Source organism: Carettochelys insculpta, chromosome 4 (genome assembly GCF_033958435.1).
Source record: "Carettochelys insculpta isolate YL-2023 chromosome 4, ASM3395843v1, whole genome shotgun sequence".
NCBI lineage: Eukaryota > Metazoa > Chordata > Testudines > Carettochelyidae > Carettochelys > Carettochelys insculpta.
Genome location: NC_134140.1, coordinates 130,711,867 through 130,728,084, shown reverse-complemented (window position 1 = coordinate 130,728,084; position 16,218 = coordinate 130,711,867). Strand labels below are relative to the sequence as shown.

The window sequence follows — 16,218 nt, the reverse complement described above, 5'->3', positions numbered from 1 at the left end:
CGAAGGGTCCTGTGGCACCTTATAGACTAACAGAAAAGTTTAGAGCTCTAAACTTTTCTGTTAGTCTATAAGGTGCCACAGGACCCTTCGTTGCTCTACAGATCCAGACTAACACGGCTACCCCTCTGATACTTGAGATTCATAGTCATCTGAACACTGCATCATTAAGGACAGGAAGTGGCGATGCCAGGATGGGGACTTTTATGGACAGTGCTACAGTCGATGCTCTCCACCATGTGTGCTGGTGCGCCACTAGATAAAGAGAGAACCCCACTGAATAGGAATACATTCATTTGCAGGTTGAACTTCTCTAGTCCAGCACCCTCAGGACGTGACTGGTGTCAAACCAGAAAATTTGACAAACCACGGGAGGTCAATATTGTCTAGCACATTACCAACCCTTCCACTGCCTACTGGGCTCATAGAAGACATTTAGGGGTAAATTACAGCAAAAAAACCACACTGAACCCTGAGAACCAGGACTGGCAGCTGGAAACAAACTTTATGGGACCACGGGAAACTTAGCCACACCTGAGATAAGTGGATATTCAGTTAACTAAAATCGTGCTGGCCACCGATGTTGCTGGACTAGATTGTGCCATTCTGGAGATGTTCAACCTGTACAATACAGGGGGAGTGTAATAAAATGCTACATTCTAGGTTTAGCCGAGAGTACGGCTTTTACACAAGGTTGCCCAATGCTTCTCATTATATGGTTCTGCTTTCGGTTGCATATAACACTACCAAACTTTGAAGGCTGCCCAGAAAACAGATTTCCGACATTTTCTTACTTTTGAGTGCTGAACTTTGGAAGTTGGCCTTAATACCGCAGTGTGTGTGTAATACAGAATAGTGTATGAGGATGATGTAGAGTAGGAGGGAAGCTGACTCAGAAAGTAAGCAAGCACCAACTCAGCAACAAAAAGTTGCAGTCGAGCAAATAACTGGATACAACTGTCATGGGAGAAATACCTAATAGTCTGTTTGTTTGATTTATGAGCTAGCTGAGTAGGTTTCTTGTGTCACTATTTTCATGATGCTGCATGGCTGCCAGATGATCTAAGTTCAATTTTAGGGAGCACTGAGCTTTTCGTATTAAAAGAGAAGCAAAAGTTAGAGTTAACTCACCCAATGAACTCAAGAAATTAATCACAGTTTTAACTGCACTGCTAAGCAATACCAATTGAATTTATTGAATATTTTAGGTGTCATTCTACATTTTCAAATACACTGATTTTAGTTTCAGCACAGAATACAAAGTACAGTGCTCACTTTATATTTCTATCACAAATTTTGCACTGTAGAATTTTTGAAATCATTTCACACAAGTAATGTAGTGCAATCTCACTATTGTGAAAGTGCAACTTACAAATGGAGATTTTTTTTTGTTACATCACTGCACTCAAAAGCAAAACAACGTAGAACTGTAGAGCCTACAAATCTGTTCAGTCAATCGCTAAGACAAACAAGTTTGTTTGCACTGATGGGAGATAATGCTACCTGCGTCTGTCTTTACAGTGTCATTTGAAAGTGAGAACAGGCATTTGCATGGCACTTATATAGCTGGCACTGCATGGTATTTACCTACCAGATACACTAAATATTTATATGTCCCTTTACACTTTGGCCAGGATTCCAGAACTACATTTCCATAGATAACCTAGATTGTATGTTCAGTTTTCCCACCTCCTCCAAGGGAAAGCATCTCTATCATCTAGAACACATGTAACCAGATCCCTTGTAAAAGCTGCTTTCTGAACTCCCCAAAGCTGCCCCAGGGTGGGAAACTATCAGGGGGTAGTCGCATTAGTCTGTATCTGCAAAAAACACAAGAAGTCCTGTAGCATCTTATAGACTAACAGATTTACTGGAGCATAAGCTTTTGTGGGCAGAAACCCACTTCGTCAGATGCATTCAATATGCTCCAATAAATCTGTTGGTCTATAAGGTGCTACAGGACTCCTCATTGTTTTTCCGGAAGGGAAAATGTCTTTGCTCATTCTGAACTGAACTGAAAAATTAAAGTCTCTTTTTTTAAAAAAGAACCAAAAAACACTTTTTTGCTTGGGTCAATGAAAACACTTCATTTTGAAAAGTTTGAAATGTTTCGTTTCAGTTTCAAACGTTTTATTAAACGTTTAAAATTTTATCTTAAATTTCTAATGGAAAACTTGCTGTGAGCCAGAGTTATTCATTTCAAAACTTTTTTCCAACATTTTCTTTGAAGCGAGGAAATTCACTGAACAGATTCTTTCCCATGCAAAGTTTCACAGTTTTGAAACCTCTACATTCTTCAGTGAAAAAAAATGTTCCATCTAAAAGTTCCCAAACAGTCCAACTTAAAGCCCTCTCCCAGATCTTTGACCTTTAACTCAAGGAATATCCCTGCTGGAGAATACACTCAAAAGGCAGGGCCAAGAATTATTAGATCATCCTCAATAGATGTTTATCTAACATGTTAAAACCCTCCAAATATGGAGACTCCAGCATCACCCTAGGCAGTTTATTCTAGAGTTTGCTTCCTTGACAGTTCGGAAGTTTTCCTAATGTCTGAGCTAAACCCCTCTTGCAGTCATTTAAGCTCATTGCTTCTTGTCCCGTCATCAGAGGTTTGCTCGATTTTGCTGCATGAAGGCGTGGCAAAACTGATCTCTCTGGGCTCGGACGTCGATCCGAGTACTCCATGCTATTGCTTGGAATAAGAGACATGGCATAAACCCTGATCTACACCAGGGAACAAAGATGATCCTGATATGTTGATTCTAGCGATGCTAATGACACAGCTAGAACTGCGTATCTGGGATTGACTTTGTTCCCCGGTGTAAACCAAGCCTAACAGAACTCTTCTCCCTCCTCCTTGTAACAACTCTTTATGGACTTGAGAACTGTCTTCATGTCTCCTCTCAGTCTTCTCTTCTCCACAAAGCACCCATTTTTTCAACCTTCCATCCTAGGTCATGTTTTCAGACCTTTAATTACTCTTGTTGCTTTTCTCCAATCAGTCCACATCTTTCCTGAAATGTGGCACCCAGGACTGGACACAATACTCCAGTTGAGGCAGTATCAGCTCAGAGCAGAGTGGAAAACACAGAGCTTCCTGTATCCCCACTACACTTTTCCCATAGAAAAACTGTCCTGGCTTCTGGCTGTGAAGGAGCCCCTCTCTGGGAATATTCTGAAGCAATTAATTCCCTGGGTAAAAACAGAACTTGTGTCAAGCTTGAGTAATGCAAGATGTGATGCAGGGCCTAGTTGCAAGGATGAAACATCATCAGGAAAACGGCTGATTGGGAGAAAATGAAGTGGAGATGGGTGAAGAATAATGTGGATCAACTCTGTAATGCATCAGTCTTCAGGAGTCTCTCTCTGTGCTTTTAGTATAAATGTGAACTGGCAAGTAAATTCCCAAGCTGTTTGCTGTGTTGGATATTGCTAGAAAAAAAAGTTTCTTAGCTAATCCTTATCGCTTGTTTAATGAGTTAACTAGGTTTAGAATCTATCACTCAATTACACAGTACAGAAAGCTGCAGTAAGAGAAATCTGGAGTTGTCAGCTGCCACAGAGGGTCATTTTCTTATTTCATACTACATAACACATGTCCCTTATTTTGGAATAACATGCTCACAGACCATAATGGTGATGCCATAAATCTATTCTCTATTTCACTTCTGAATAGCTCAGCTTTTCCAAAGGAACTCCATCCTATCCTTGTTTCAATGGGACTTAAGTGCACTCTTAGCATAGTCATTCTTAGCTTTTTTGTTAAATTGGAATCCGATCTGCATCAACATGAGAGTGGGAGCAAGGATGAGAACTGTTTTTAGTTGTAGGGATGCTGTCGATTTAGTGTTCTGAGGACTTGTCTGTTAGAGTTAATAAAATTTGAAAATTTAAAGTAACAGAGGTTTAGGACGGCCATCAGCTGGCAATGCAGGAGACTGCTGCTATTGAATATGTGAAACATTTCCGTAACATTTAAGACTGAGTTTAATAAAATGCAAGTGTCAATGTGTTTGTGTGTGAGATTTAGTTCTTACCACTCCTAATCTGCATCTGCAGCTTGACACAAGTAATGAGCCTTATGTACTATGTCCTAAATTAATAAAAATCAAATCAGCTAAAACAATTACACAAAGCACATCCTCCGAGAGGCTGTAAAATGCTGTACTGAGCTCTACATGTGCATGTCTGAGTGATCAAATTTGTGCCCTTGTTTGAAGAAATATGGGAAATATCAGTGGGAAATGATTTAAATAAATGATTTTAAAAATAAATATTGATCCACCCTAATTGCTTTGTAGCAAAACTATGCTTTGGCTACGTTAAGTTTCACCAGCAAAAGCGCTGCTGTGAATAGTACAGTGTAGGCAGGAGAGCCTCGTCTGCAGACGCAGCTGTTGCCACTTGAACGGTCCCATGAGGACGGCCATACTGGGTCACACCAAAGGTCCATCTAGCCCAGTATCCTGTCTGACAACAACGGCCTATGCCAGCTGCCCCAGAGGGTAGGAACAGAGCAGCTCCTCAAGTGATCTATTCCCTGTTGCCCATTCCCAGCCCTGACAAACAGAGGCTCAGCACACCATTCCTACCCATCCTGGCTAACAGCCATTGATAGACCTAACCTCCAGGAATTAATTTTGCATTTTTTTTTAAACCCTGTTAAAGTCCTGGTCTTCACAACATCCTCTGGCAAGGAGTTCCCATGGCTGACCATGCATTGTATGATGATACACGTCCTTCTGTTTGTTTTAAACCTGCTTCCTATTTCTCTCTCCTGCCAGCAAAGTGCCGCTACAAAAGACGACCTAATAGTGGGAGAGGGTAGTGATACAGCTGTGCTATTGTAAGGGCCATAGTGTAGACAAAGCTGAAATATATATTATATTAAACAACGTAGGATTGAGTGACTTCTTGGGAGAGAAGAGATGAATCCAGGCTTCGTTTGTAAGCTGTCTAGTGACTAAACATAACTTCAGCAAGATGCAGACTTGGTGGAAATGGGTTTCTCACCGATATTAAGTCTCAGGCTTTCTACCCTCTTAGTTGGAAGGTGTCACTTTGCTCACAGGTTCAAGAAATGTGGACTCTCGTATCTTTCCATTTATGGATGCCATCACGGCCTTCTCTCCTTGCTTACATCTTCCAAAGGTTGCTGAGCTTCTTTCAGGAGGCAGAAACGTTTCCTGAAGCCAGTTTCCCATACCCCCACCTCCCCTTGCGAGTGTTAAGTGGCCATCTTCCTCTGTGATTTGCCTGATATAGTTTGTGTCTACACCTCACGTAAATGTAGAATAGTAACAGAGAGAAACCCTATATACTACCAAAACAAAAAAGCAGTCCCGTAGCACTTTAAAGACTAACAAAATAATTTATTAAGTCATGAGCTTTCGTGGGACAGACCCACTTCTTCAGATCATAGCCAGACCAGAACAGACTCAGTATTTAAGGCAGAGAACCAAAAATAGTAATCAAGGTTGACAAATCAGAAAAATTATTATCAAGGTGATATTTGTGATCTGATTTGCTCACCTTGATGATAATTTTTCTGATTTGTCAACCTTGATTACTATTTTTGGTTCTCTGCCTTAAATACTGAGTCTGTTCTGGTCTGGCTATGATCTGAAGAAGTGGGTCTGTCCCACGAAAGCTCATGACTTAATAAATTATTTTGTTAGTCTTTAAAGTGCTACGGGACTGTTTTTTTGTTCTCATGTAAATGTAGTTTCCTGGTCTCTCCTTGCCCGCTTCACACTGGAGATCGTTCCAAGAGGACGAAGCACACGGCATTGCCTAGCGTGGGGCGAATTAACTCTTCCCTGACAAACACATTTAAAGAATAGTTCTACCCCATATTTCTATTTGTTCATATATTGCCCATCCATATACTATACCATAATATTTGCAAGGTATCAGGGAGGGAGCCGCGTCAGTCGGTATCTTCAAAAACAACAAGTAGTCCTGTGGCACCTTATAGACTAACATATTCTGGAGCATCAGCTTTCGTGGGCACAGACCCTCTTTAACTCATGCATCTGACAAAGTCGGTCTTTGCCCACGAAAGCTGATGCTCCACGATATGTTAGTCTGTAAGATGCCGCAGGACTTCTTGTTTCTGATAATATTTGACCACTTATTATGATACCTCATAGTGAACTGGGGCAACGAGCATCCTGATAAGCCATTATGTTAGGCAATTCCCTCTATCAGCGGGCACTGAAGGACTCTCGTTTCCACATTTTTATCTCATACGTTATAAGAGCAAAGTCAGCTTTTAAACAAGCGCTAAGGCTGGCGGCGTCTAAGTGACTCACCGCTGGCAACTCTTTCCAAGACACGGGCAATTTTTCTGAGTCATTCTTGAATGCTTTACGACCAGATTACAAAAAGACTTTGCCAGTGGACCATACCCGGACCCCAGCCTTCACATCAGCTCCCACCTGCTCAGGGCCCCAGAGTGACCGCATCAGATGAAAGGATGGAGTCCCCACAACGGCAGACAGCAAAGACCTATCTGATCATTAGCAAAGCTCTTGACCTGAAAAGTGAATAGAGGTGGGAGACCCCAGACAAGACATCAGTTTGCTGCCCACGTGTGTGTTGACACAACAAAAGCTAATGTGGTTTCTTTACAGTCATGAAGGTTAACCATCACATCAGCTACTGCAGAAACTAAAGAGCTCTCTGCTCGCTGTTCTCTGGGCTCGTCTACACTGGCAAGTTCTCACTCAGGGGTGTGAAAAAACTTCCCCTCCACCTGTTCTTTTATCTGGCTGAGGAGTAGTGTCTTACTGTGAAGATGGCTCGTACCAAGCAGACAGCTTGTAAGTCTACTGGCGGCAAAGCGCCCCATAAGCAGCTTGCTACTAAAGCTGCCCGGAAAAGCGCCCCTGCTACTGCGGGGGGCGTGAAGAAGCCACATCACTATCGCCCTGGCACTGTAGCCCTGCGGGAAATTTGCCGCTACCAGAAGTCTACAGAGCTGCTGATCCATAAGCTGCCCAGGACTTCAAGACGGATCTGCGCTTCCAGAGTTCGGCTGTCATGGCCCTCCAAGAAGCGAGCGAGGCCTACCTCATAGGTCTCTTCGAGGACAACAACCTATGCGCTATCCACGCCAGGCACGTCACTATCATGCCTAAGGATATCCAGCTGGCTCGCCGCATCCGCGGGGAGAGGGCTTAGGTCACTCCTCAGCTCCCAACAACCACCCCCCAGGCACAGCAAATTACAGCAATGTAAAGCGCCGGTGTAAACAGGATCTGTGCACCGTTAGCTACTCTGCTGGCGGTTTACCTAGAGTGCCGGGAGAAAGAGCAGCAGCTGCGACCACAAGATAGAGTTTTCACGTTCGGAGTGTAGACAAAGCATCTGCTAGCCCGTCTGAAGTCACGAGCTTTCCCCACGCATTGCTTTGAAAACAACCTGCTGTACCCCAAGAGCAAACCAGGCTGCTCTCACAATAAGAAACACAAACTCTGGCTCTTTTTTCCAGTACGAGGCAACTTAGCAAAGTCCAGCTTTGCAATGTGAAATACAGCCGCATTTCGCTCAGTATACAATGTACCGCCATTCGAATCTCACAAGCTAACCCAGCCTCAATTAATGTCTCTTCCTTAGCTCTGCATATCCCTTTCCTCTCTCTACCTGCTGTCACACAGATGCTTCTGTCAATACTTCTGACGATGGAGAAGGGCAATATCCGATCTACATCTGCTGTGCTGCTCCGGCAGCAGCACAAATCTTGAACTCGGGAGATCAGCCTCTCCGTAAGGATTTTCCAGAAAGTTAGAGAAACGGGCAGTCGCTGGTCATCCGGCCTCTCTTCTCTCACTCTCCCCGGCCGCAGTCAGAAACATCTGGTAAGGGTGAAAAGCCATCTTACGAATGGTGACCTTTTGACAGCTGCCAACCCCTTGCAACTGCCACGTGCGGCGATCTGGCATCCTGTCACATGGCTCGATCCCAGCTACACCGCGGCTGACTTTTCAATGTAATGAGGCTGCCGGCTCACTGGGTAAGGCTTTCTCGCAGCGGGAGCTCTGGTCTCATTAAGACAGGTTGTTTACTGCCTCGGGACTTTCTCCGGCAATGATTTTCCTCCCCGATGCAGAGCTCTGGCGAGAGGCTGGGCCTGCTGCATTTCTTACAAGCCCCAAAGGTCTAAATAATTAAAACACGTTCCTGTCCCAGGGATTTCAGCCACTCTTGGCACCCGCCGAGGAACTAATTCCGTCCCACCACAGCGGTAGAAGAGCTAGTTAAACTAAAGGGCACAAGTGGCACTAGAACACACGCGTATAAACTGGCCAGGAATAAATGTAGTCAGGGCTGGCGGCAGGAAACAAGGTGCCCTTGGTCCCTGTGGGCTCCTGCCACCGCTCCAGCCCATGCATCCTGGATCCCCTCCCGTGCCCCAACACCTGCACAGTACCCCTTGCATCCACGTGGGGAAACTGCCCTGGTTGCAGGGGGCAGCTGGCTTTGCTGCTCATTCCCCACCCCTAGAGGGTTGTGATGGGGCAGCACGGACCAGCTGCTGGCTCCCTGTATCCAGGGCAGGTGGAAGGAAGGGAAGCAGTGGCCCAGCAGGGGAAAGTGATGTGAACGCAGGGAGTCAGCAGGAAACTCTGGAGGGAGGTGGTGGAGCAGTGTCTGTGCATCCTTACTCGCCTCTCGCCGCCCTGTGTTCCTCTGCTGCGAGGGGGCAGGGAGACATCTGGCACCCCCTGGCGCGCCCCTGCCAGCCAGGGGCAGCTGCTACCTCTGTGCTGGCAGCACGTGCCTCCGTGCCGTTGCAGACTTCCCCGGGCACGCAGGGGCAGTCGACCAGATGGCTGACCTCTACAACCAGCCCTGCGGAGCCTGGAAATTGGGTTTCTAACCATCAGAGGAGTGAGGTTCTGGAATCAGCCTCCTGCAGGAGCTGCGAGGGCAGACAGGCTAACTAGTCTGCAACAGTGACTGGCTACACTTACAAAGGGGGTGATCTGATGGGGTTGCCTGTGACAGCAGGTGTCTGGACTTGAGGACCCAGTAGGTCTCGTACAGTTCTACATTTCAGATTAGATGTTCTTGGAAACCAACCCCACTGTCAAGGCTTTGAACATTAGGTGGGAAAATATCAGTGAATTCAAATCGGTCAGCTGCTGGATCAAGAACAGCACCAACTGTTGGCCTGTAAAACGACTCAACTCTGGGCTAGCACTGTGGGAAAGAAGGAACAGCAGAGACTAAAGATCTTTTAGTCTCAGAGACAGAAATGGTATAAGAATCGCCTGCTGCTTCCCCACTCAGATGGAGAAACGCTCACGGCAAACGTGTCATCTTCATTCTCCGACGATGCAGCGTCCTGATTGTTGTTTCAAACCTCAAAGAACGAGCAGGACCAATGTGTCACAGGAGTCTTTCGGTTAAAGATTTTTGTGGAGCAATTTATGTGTTAAACTAGGAAGCACCTCAAAGACTCACTGTTTCTGTTGAGTATTTGATTTTCTACAGCTAGGGTGAGATTCACAACACTAGTCTGGATTGCTCTCTGGGCCTCTGTTTATTAGACCCGGTTGGAGGACTCCACAAGGCATCTATACTTAAAAATTGTGACCCACTATCTTCCACCATTAAAGGGGAGTAGTTCGTTGAGAAGGAACCTTACTTCCTTTTCAATAACCATGAAATATTGATTGTCAGTCGAGGACACCGGGTGAATTTTCCAAACAGCAGGTGTCATGTGCGAGTGTATTAAAAAAAACCTGCAGGCAGCCCTCTCTTTTAATAAAAGGGGAACCAAGTTAGCATATAGCACAAGCAGGCTCCTTGATGTGAGGGGCAAAGGGGGTAGTTGCCCCCAGACCCTTTGGAGTGCCCTGGCAGTGCTGGTACAGAATTAACACTCGCGTCTGCAAACAGTCATGCAGGTGGGCAGATTTAGGCCTTTGTTGCAGTTAGTGCAGAACTGCTTATCAAAATAAGGCACTTATCTGCTGCCCTGAGTGCAAGAGCTGCTTCCAGCAAAGTGACCCTACAGCAGAGGAGGGAGCAGGCTGAAGTCAGGGACTCGGGGGCGCTCTGTGCAGCCTCCTAATGGACTTTAAAACTGGCAAGTAAATTCTTTAGTTGCTAAACCCCGGCACGGAGAGGGAAAACTGGCAAACGTCAGGACGCCCAAAGCTTTGGTCAAGCCTTAGTGGAATTAGCGGCCCTTGAACAAACTATTCCCTTTGCACATTTCCTTCTGGACAGTGAGTAACACCATTGAGTTCTGCACAGTTCCACTAACTAGGACTCATTCAGGGCAATGACGCTTGGTCAGAAATGTGTCCGAGCTTGGGTCCTGTGTTCTTCACTAGGAGCCTTGCACATGTGGACAGATTCAGTGGTGCCACATGCCATTAATTACACCCTCCTTTGCACCAGGATGCCTAAATACAAAACACGCAGGGGTGGCAAGGTGCAACCTTGTTCCCGGAGCAGCAGCTGATTTCCCTACGTGCCTGCTAGCCAGGGGGGAAGGCGGGCACCCTGGGCCCAGGGAGGTTCAGCCTCACAGATGGCAGCTTGTGCTATGCTGTCCACCTTCTGTCCTGAGTGCACTGCTTCCATGCACAGGCTGAGCTCCCTGACAGCTTGGCTGCTGTTCGCTATTCAGGAGGAGTCCTGCGGAGCGTGGGGGCCCGAGGTAATTCCCTTTGCTGGGCTTTACTCCAGAGCCTGGATTGCCAGTGGTGGAATGTAGCAAATCATCCAGCCTCATGAGGCTGTTAAAGGTACCAGGGTTCCCCTGGTTTTCAGCAGGCGTTGGAGTGGGCTCTCTCTGAAATGCGGCCACATTGAGGTCTCCCTGTAATGCTACTTCTGGGCCTACGAGAAGGCCGATGGCCTCTACAAACGAGCCCCAGAAGCACTGTAATGTCCACAGTAATCTGAGCACACACTTTCATCCTCCAGCTGATTCACCAGCTTCTAGGGTGGCCGATGCAGCAGAGAACCCCAGGAGCGCGGTACAATTTCTGTGCTCATTTTAACTCACAGAAGCTCTGCAAGCCAGTGGCACTTGCCTTCTAAACATGGCCCTAGAACCAAGGCACTGGGACAATTTGAATAGCGGGGTGGGGGGAAAGACACTGAACCAGACTATAAACGCCATATAGCAGACCCAACAGCCACAATTTCCCCGGGACCAGGTGAGAGGGAGCCCCCAGCTCTGCATCGGTCAGAAGGGGCAGGGGCTAGGAGAAATCAGCCGTTAACACTGTTCAGACAACGGGGCTGCCCTCCACCCCCCTCAAGCTGCTTGGAGTGGCAGAACAGCTCTGCCGTGGCGTTTCAAAGGGGGCCAGAGCTCTGGCCACCACCAAGGTTACTACAGCATCAGTGGGAGCTAGGGCCCTGTGCAGCTGCCCCATCCCCATCAGTGGACCTGACCTCGTAGATAAGGGAAGCCACTTCAAGTCAAGGGGGTGCAGCAGAACCCCTTGTTCTCGCACCTTTGCATATAATGTGTTTTTCAACAGGTGACTGGATGTACTCCAGGAGAGGAAGCTACACCTGAAATAATGATCACTAAGGTAAGAGGGTACGGGTTAATTAACTGTTAATTAATGGTGTTATTAACTATTAACAAACAATGTAATTAACTAAAGGAAGCGTTGTGGGCCTAGAACAAAGCTCATAGTTGGGCCACTATTCGGAACAGTAAAGTGAGGGCGCTGTACCGTAGTACCTAGAAGCAGCCTTCCCTGTAACCTGAGCACTTGGGTGGCCACCCTGGAGAGGTTCAGGGGCTGCCCAGCTGATAAGAGGAGCACCCCCTGCCCCAGCATGTGTTACTATTGGTGGTGCACATCCACACATACTTTGGTGCATGCAACAAAATTTATTCCATCCTTGGAATATGAGCAGGAACACTGCCTCCAAGCAAACTAACCGGCAGTCCCTCCGAGTGTCAGCTCCTTCTCATTAACCTCATGGGCAGGGCCAGCTTTCTCTGCTCCCATCTACACCTCACCAAACAAACAAGTAACGGAGCCTCCGCTCTGACTCTACGGTGACCCTATTTCTCTCCACCAAATGTGGGACACCTGGTCACATTACTTGTAGTTCAGTGAGTTCAGCAGCAATGACTAAGTGCTCTGCAGTACAAAGGTTCAAATTAACAACAAGCTAACAGAGCCCCTGTTGGATTCTTCTGATTTCTTGTCTAGGCACTAGGGCTCCCCAAGGGAGGGTGATGCACGCAGGGAAGGGTGACGCACACACCTGTAAACTTCTCTCAGCCGGTGGTGGGGTGGGGTGACTGACAGGGCCCTGGCTGCCCAGTGCTCTTTGCCCTTTATGCCTGGCTGTGTGCCTGGGATGGACCCGCTTCTCCTGGTGCCGCCTCTTCCTGAGGCAACGTGTGGGGGCCACAGAGGGTCATATGCCCATCCCTCAGATTTTTGCCGTGGTTCACACCTGAATAGGGCCAGCAGCAGCCTTTCCGGACTGTGTGGGAAGGAAGGGACAGCTGCGGGGGCAGGGAGGAGGGAGTGGCTACTTTGCCCACGTCTTTGCAGAGATCTTGCCTTCCTGCCCACACAGTGGCAAAAGGCAGCTACCACCACGAGGATGCTGCTGGCCACGGACATAACCCGACCACCTCCTGCCCCTCAGATGCAGCACGGGCAGGAAGGGGTTAAACCCTAAGGACGCCTGACTGCAGGGGCATCAGCACCTCCAGCCGGAGAGGGGCGGTGAGTGCCTAGGGACGGAACAGCCCCGTGCCCCCGGGGCAGGGTGAGGCGTCTGAAACGGGTGCTAAGCTCCTGCCCCAGGGGCTTCCGTAACGCCCACAGGTTCAGGAGACGACCAGGCGCCAAATACGTTAGTGACGCCACACAAGTAATATCAGCGGTGCTAACTCACACCTCCCTCCGCAGCCTGAAACTTACTAGAGTCGCAACCCCCTGCACCTGCGCTAACTACTGTACAAGGTGCCCAGTCAGCTTATGAGGAAGGACGTGATCCCTGGTCCTGATGGCTCATCCCGCTCCCTAGCAGCACACCTCCATGGGGCTGTTAGCAGGACCTCCACGGGGCCCCTGTTAGCCCCAGGACGGCTCTGGTGAGAGGAGATGGAACTGGGCAGAATACTGCCTGGAACCGAGATTCCTCCCACACCGAGAGGTCTCTAAAGGCTGAGCTGGTTCATTCTCACCTACCGCTCGCTCCTTCACTCACCTACCCCGGCTCAAGCTGCACAGCGAGGGCTCGGCCAAGTTGACCGGGGAGGGCAAAAGATTGGACTTCACAGAATGAAGTCCCCCCGTCCTCTTCTGCGCGAAAGGATTGGGGAAGTCCATGCTGAGAAGGACCCAGCCAGATGCAGTCATTACCGGTTAACAGGGATGGGTCGGAACAGCAACGTCTGGGCTCGGGAGCATCTCAGACTGGCTCCAATTGCAAAGTTTGGGGCTGGAGTTTGCTTCCCTGGCATTCAGGGGTGCCTTGGCTCATTTTACGCCTCTCTGCCAGCAAATACTTTTAAAACACACACCCACCCACCCAAAACCACCTGCAACATGCTTCCAGCCATGTCACTTATGGTGGAGCGTCACGTCCCTGCCTCATTATCATTGTGTTCTTCCCAATGTCATTTTTCAGCTCCCCTTCCCACCTCTATCCCCCTCCCCGTTTGCAGCAGCAGCTATCACAGGGCTAGGAAAAGAACTTGCTCCCTGACAGAGGGTAAGGGCTGTAAAAATACTTCTCGGAAAGATGTTAGACTCTTTCTCCTTAATCAGCCCTGCAGTCCTCCAATAGGAAGGCAGCTTTAACGGTAGACAAGTCTTTATTAGGAAACAGAACAGGGCAGTTTTGGGAACTAGTATTAACAGAAGGGATTTCTGCAAGAGCATGGCTGTAAACCAACGACCCTTTCAAGCTGACTGAAGCAATTCCAACGTATATTGTAGCATTCCCCCGACTGCTGAAATACCTGTTTAATGCCATCCCCCAAATGTACTAGATAAATTATATATTTCACTGTAGAGTCCTAAAATAGCAATAGGTAGATGTACAGGTCACACTCCCATGTTTTCACCATTACAATCTTTATTCCCTAGTAGGAGCATAGCCCATGGTTTACTAATGGACTACAGACGCTCAATTGCAAAACCATTGTCTATGGAGGTAAGATCCACTCCTGCTGGGGGGGTAAAGTAATGATCGCCCCCGGAAACGAGATTCCCATCAGCAGCAGCACGCAAGTGTCACATGTCCGAAGTTACAAGGGATCTCTCAGCCTCTGAAAGGCAGCTGCGCCAGAGGAGCGGCGGATTCTCTATCACTGACAACTGGCAAGTCAAGACCGGATGGGTTTATAAAAGATCTGCTCTAGGAGTTATGGAGAGGAAGTTTTATGGCCTGTGCTATCCAGGCGGTCAGACTAGACAACCACACGCTCCCTTCTGGCCATAGTAGCCACAATTCCCTCTGAGCTTCTGGTTTTATTGGTAGATCGATATGCCGCAAGGGGAACGGGACTGGGGTGCGCTGCATTGGCACGGTAACCTCAGCAGGCAGGCTCAATGCAAGGCCCACCCGAGGCAGGTCAGAATCCTCCCTAACCCTTCCCCGGTCTAGTTCCAGCCTCCCGCACCTGCCCGGCCAGCTCCTTCCACTTCTGCACCCGCTGGGCCCGGACTGCCGCGCTCCCTCCAGCCCACACCGGTGGGCACCGAAGGGGCAGGAGGCCGAGCCAGCCAGCGGGAGGAGCGGCTCTGCGGCGACCTCCGCCCCGCGGCTCCCGGGAGCCACCCTGGGGTCAGCCGAAGGGCAACGCGCGCGCCGGGCTGAGTTTGCCGAGGGGCGAGCCAGGACAGCAGCAGGGCCGGCGGAGGCTGGGGGCTGGCTGGGAACCCCGCCCGGGGCGCCCCCCACCCTGGCCGGGGCCTGCGGGGGAGAGGGGCCCCCCGTGTAGCTATTGCAGGCGCTGCGCCTCCCCAGCCAGCCGCTCCCGCTCCGGGCCGGGCGCCCCCGCTTACCTGCGGCGAGGAGGAAGAGGAGGAGGGCGAGGCGGGCCGGGCAGCCCATGGTCGGTCCCCGCAGCGCGCCGCGGCTGCAGCCCGGGCCCGGCGGCAGAGCAGCAAGCGCCGGGCGCACTCCGCGGCAGCCTCCGCGCGTCTGCTCCACGCCCGGCCCCTCGGCTCCCAGCGGCCGCCCTGCGGCCACACCCCTCCCACGCCGCCCACCTCCCCGGGGAGCGGCCGCGGCCGCCGGGCGGCCTCTGCTGGCCGGGGGCCGTGCAGGTGCCGCCGGGGCGGGGCGTCCCACGCCGGCCGGAGGGGCTGCTGCACGCGGGGCCCCTACCGCCCCCTTCCGGCTGCAGTCCTGGGCGCTCTGGCCCCGCGGCCCCAGGCAAACGTGTAAACGTGCAAAGACAAGGGACAAGCCAGGGCCTCTAGCCTGGTGGCCTGGGAGGCGATGGGTCCGGGACACCCCCTGCTGCAGGTCGCACCCCACTTCTCCCCCCAGCCCCTGCCTCCCCGTGCTGGGCCGGGGGGGGTTATCAGAACCTCGTACCGGCCCCAGGGGTCACCCCCACCCCCATTCACTGCAGGGATGGGCCAAAGCTCTGTGCTCCCCACGCCCGGATCCCGCCACCTTGCCGGGGGGAGCGGAGTGGGTGAGGATGGGGGCACGCTGCTTCCTGCCACTGCGGCACAGCCGGGCAACCCTCTGCCAGACGGGAGAGGAGCGTAGGCCGGGTCAGGTCGGGTCGGGTCACGTCACTCCACTTCCCATGCCCCCCCCCCATCGCAGGGGTGTGTGAAAGCCACGCGCCTGGGGTCGTTCGCTGTCCCATGTCGTGGCACCTAGACTACAGCACAGAGACAGAATAAGTGCCCTCTGCATTCTGGGCACCAGCTGGCCTTTAGCTCAGGCTGTAGAGGGGCCTGCACTGAGCTCCAGAAATTTCACCCTGCGAGCCATCTAGAGCCCATGTTGAAGGGTGAAAGTCTTTTCTGACCCCCAGAGGTGGCAATCAGACCCTCAGCAGGTGGGCAGAGCCCACCAGCCAGACCCCTGGGAAAACATTCTCTGTACTAACTCAGAGCCCCCCCTCTCTAGGGTCACCTCATCCGCTGTTACATGAGGGGCTTAGAGGATTTCTGAGTAAAGAACCATGAAGATCTGGATTGAGAAAGTACAGCACAGGGACGTGTTATCAGCCCAGTG

At 50.1% G+C, this 16,218-nt stretch overlaps 1 protein-coding gene and 1 pseudogene across 1 annotated transcript in view; one reads left to right on the top strand and one right to left on the bottom strand.

Moving 5' to 3' along the window:
- Nucleotides 1-15,258, bottom strand: part of PARM1 (prostate androgen-regulated mucin-like protein 1) — a 49,113-nt gene extending 33,855 nt beyond the window's left edge. The window contains exon 1 of the mRNA XM_074993805.1: nt 15,024-15,258. Within this exon, the coding sequence (XP_074849906.1) occupies nt 15,024-15,072 (49 nt within the window). The 5' untranslated portion in view covers nt 15,073-15,258. The remainder of the gene's footprint in view (nt 1-15,023) is intronic.
- Nucleotides 6,800-7,629, top strand: LOC142012856 (histone H3-like; annotated as a pseudogene).
- Nucleotides 15,259-16,218: the final 960 nt, after the last annotated feature.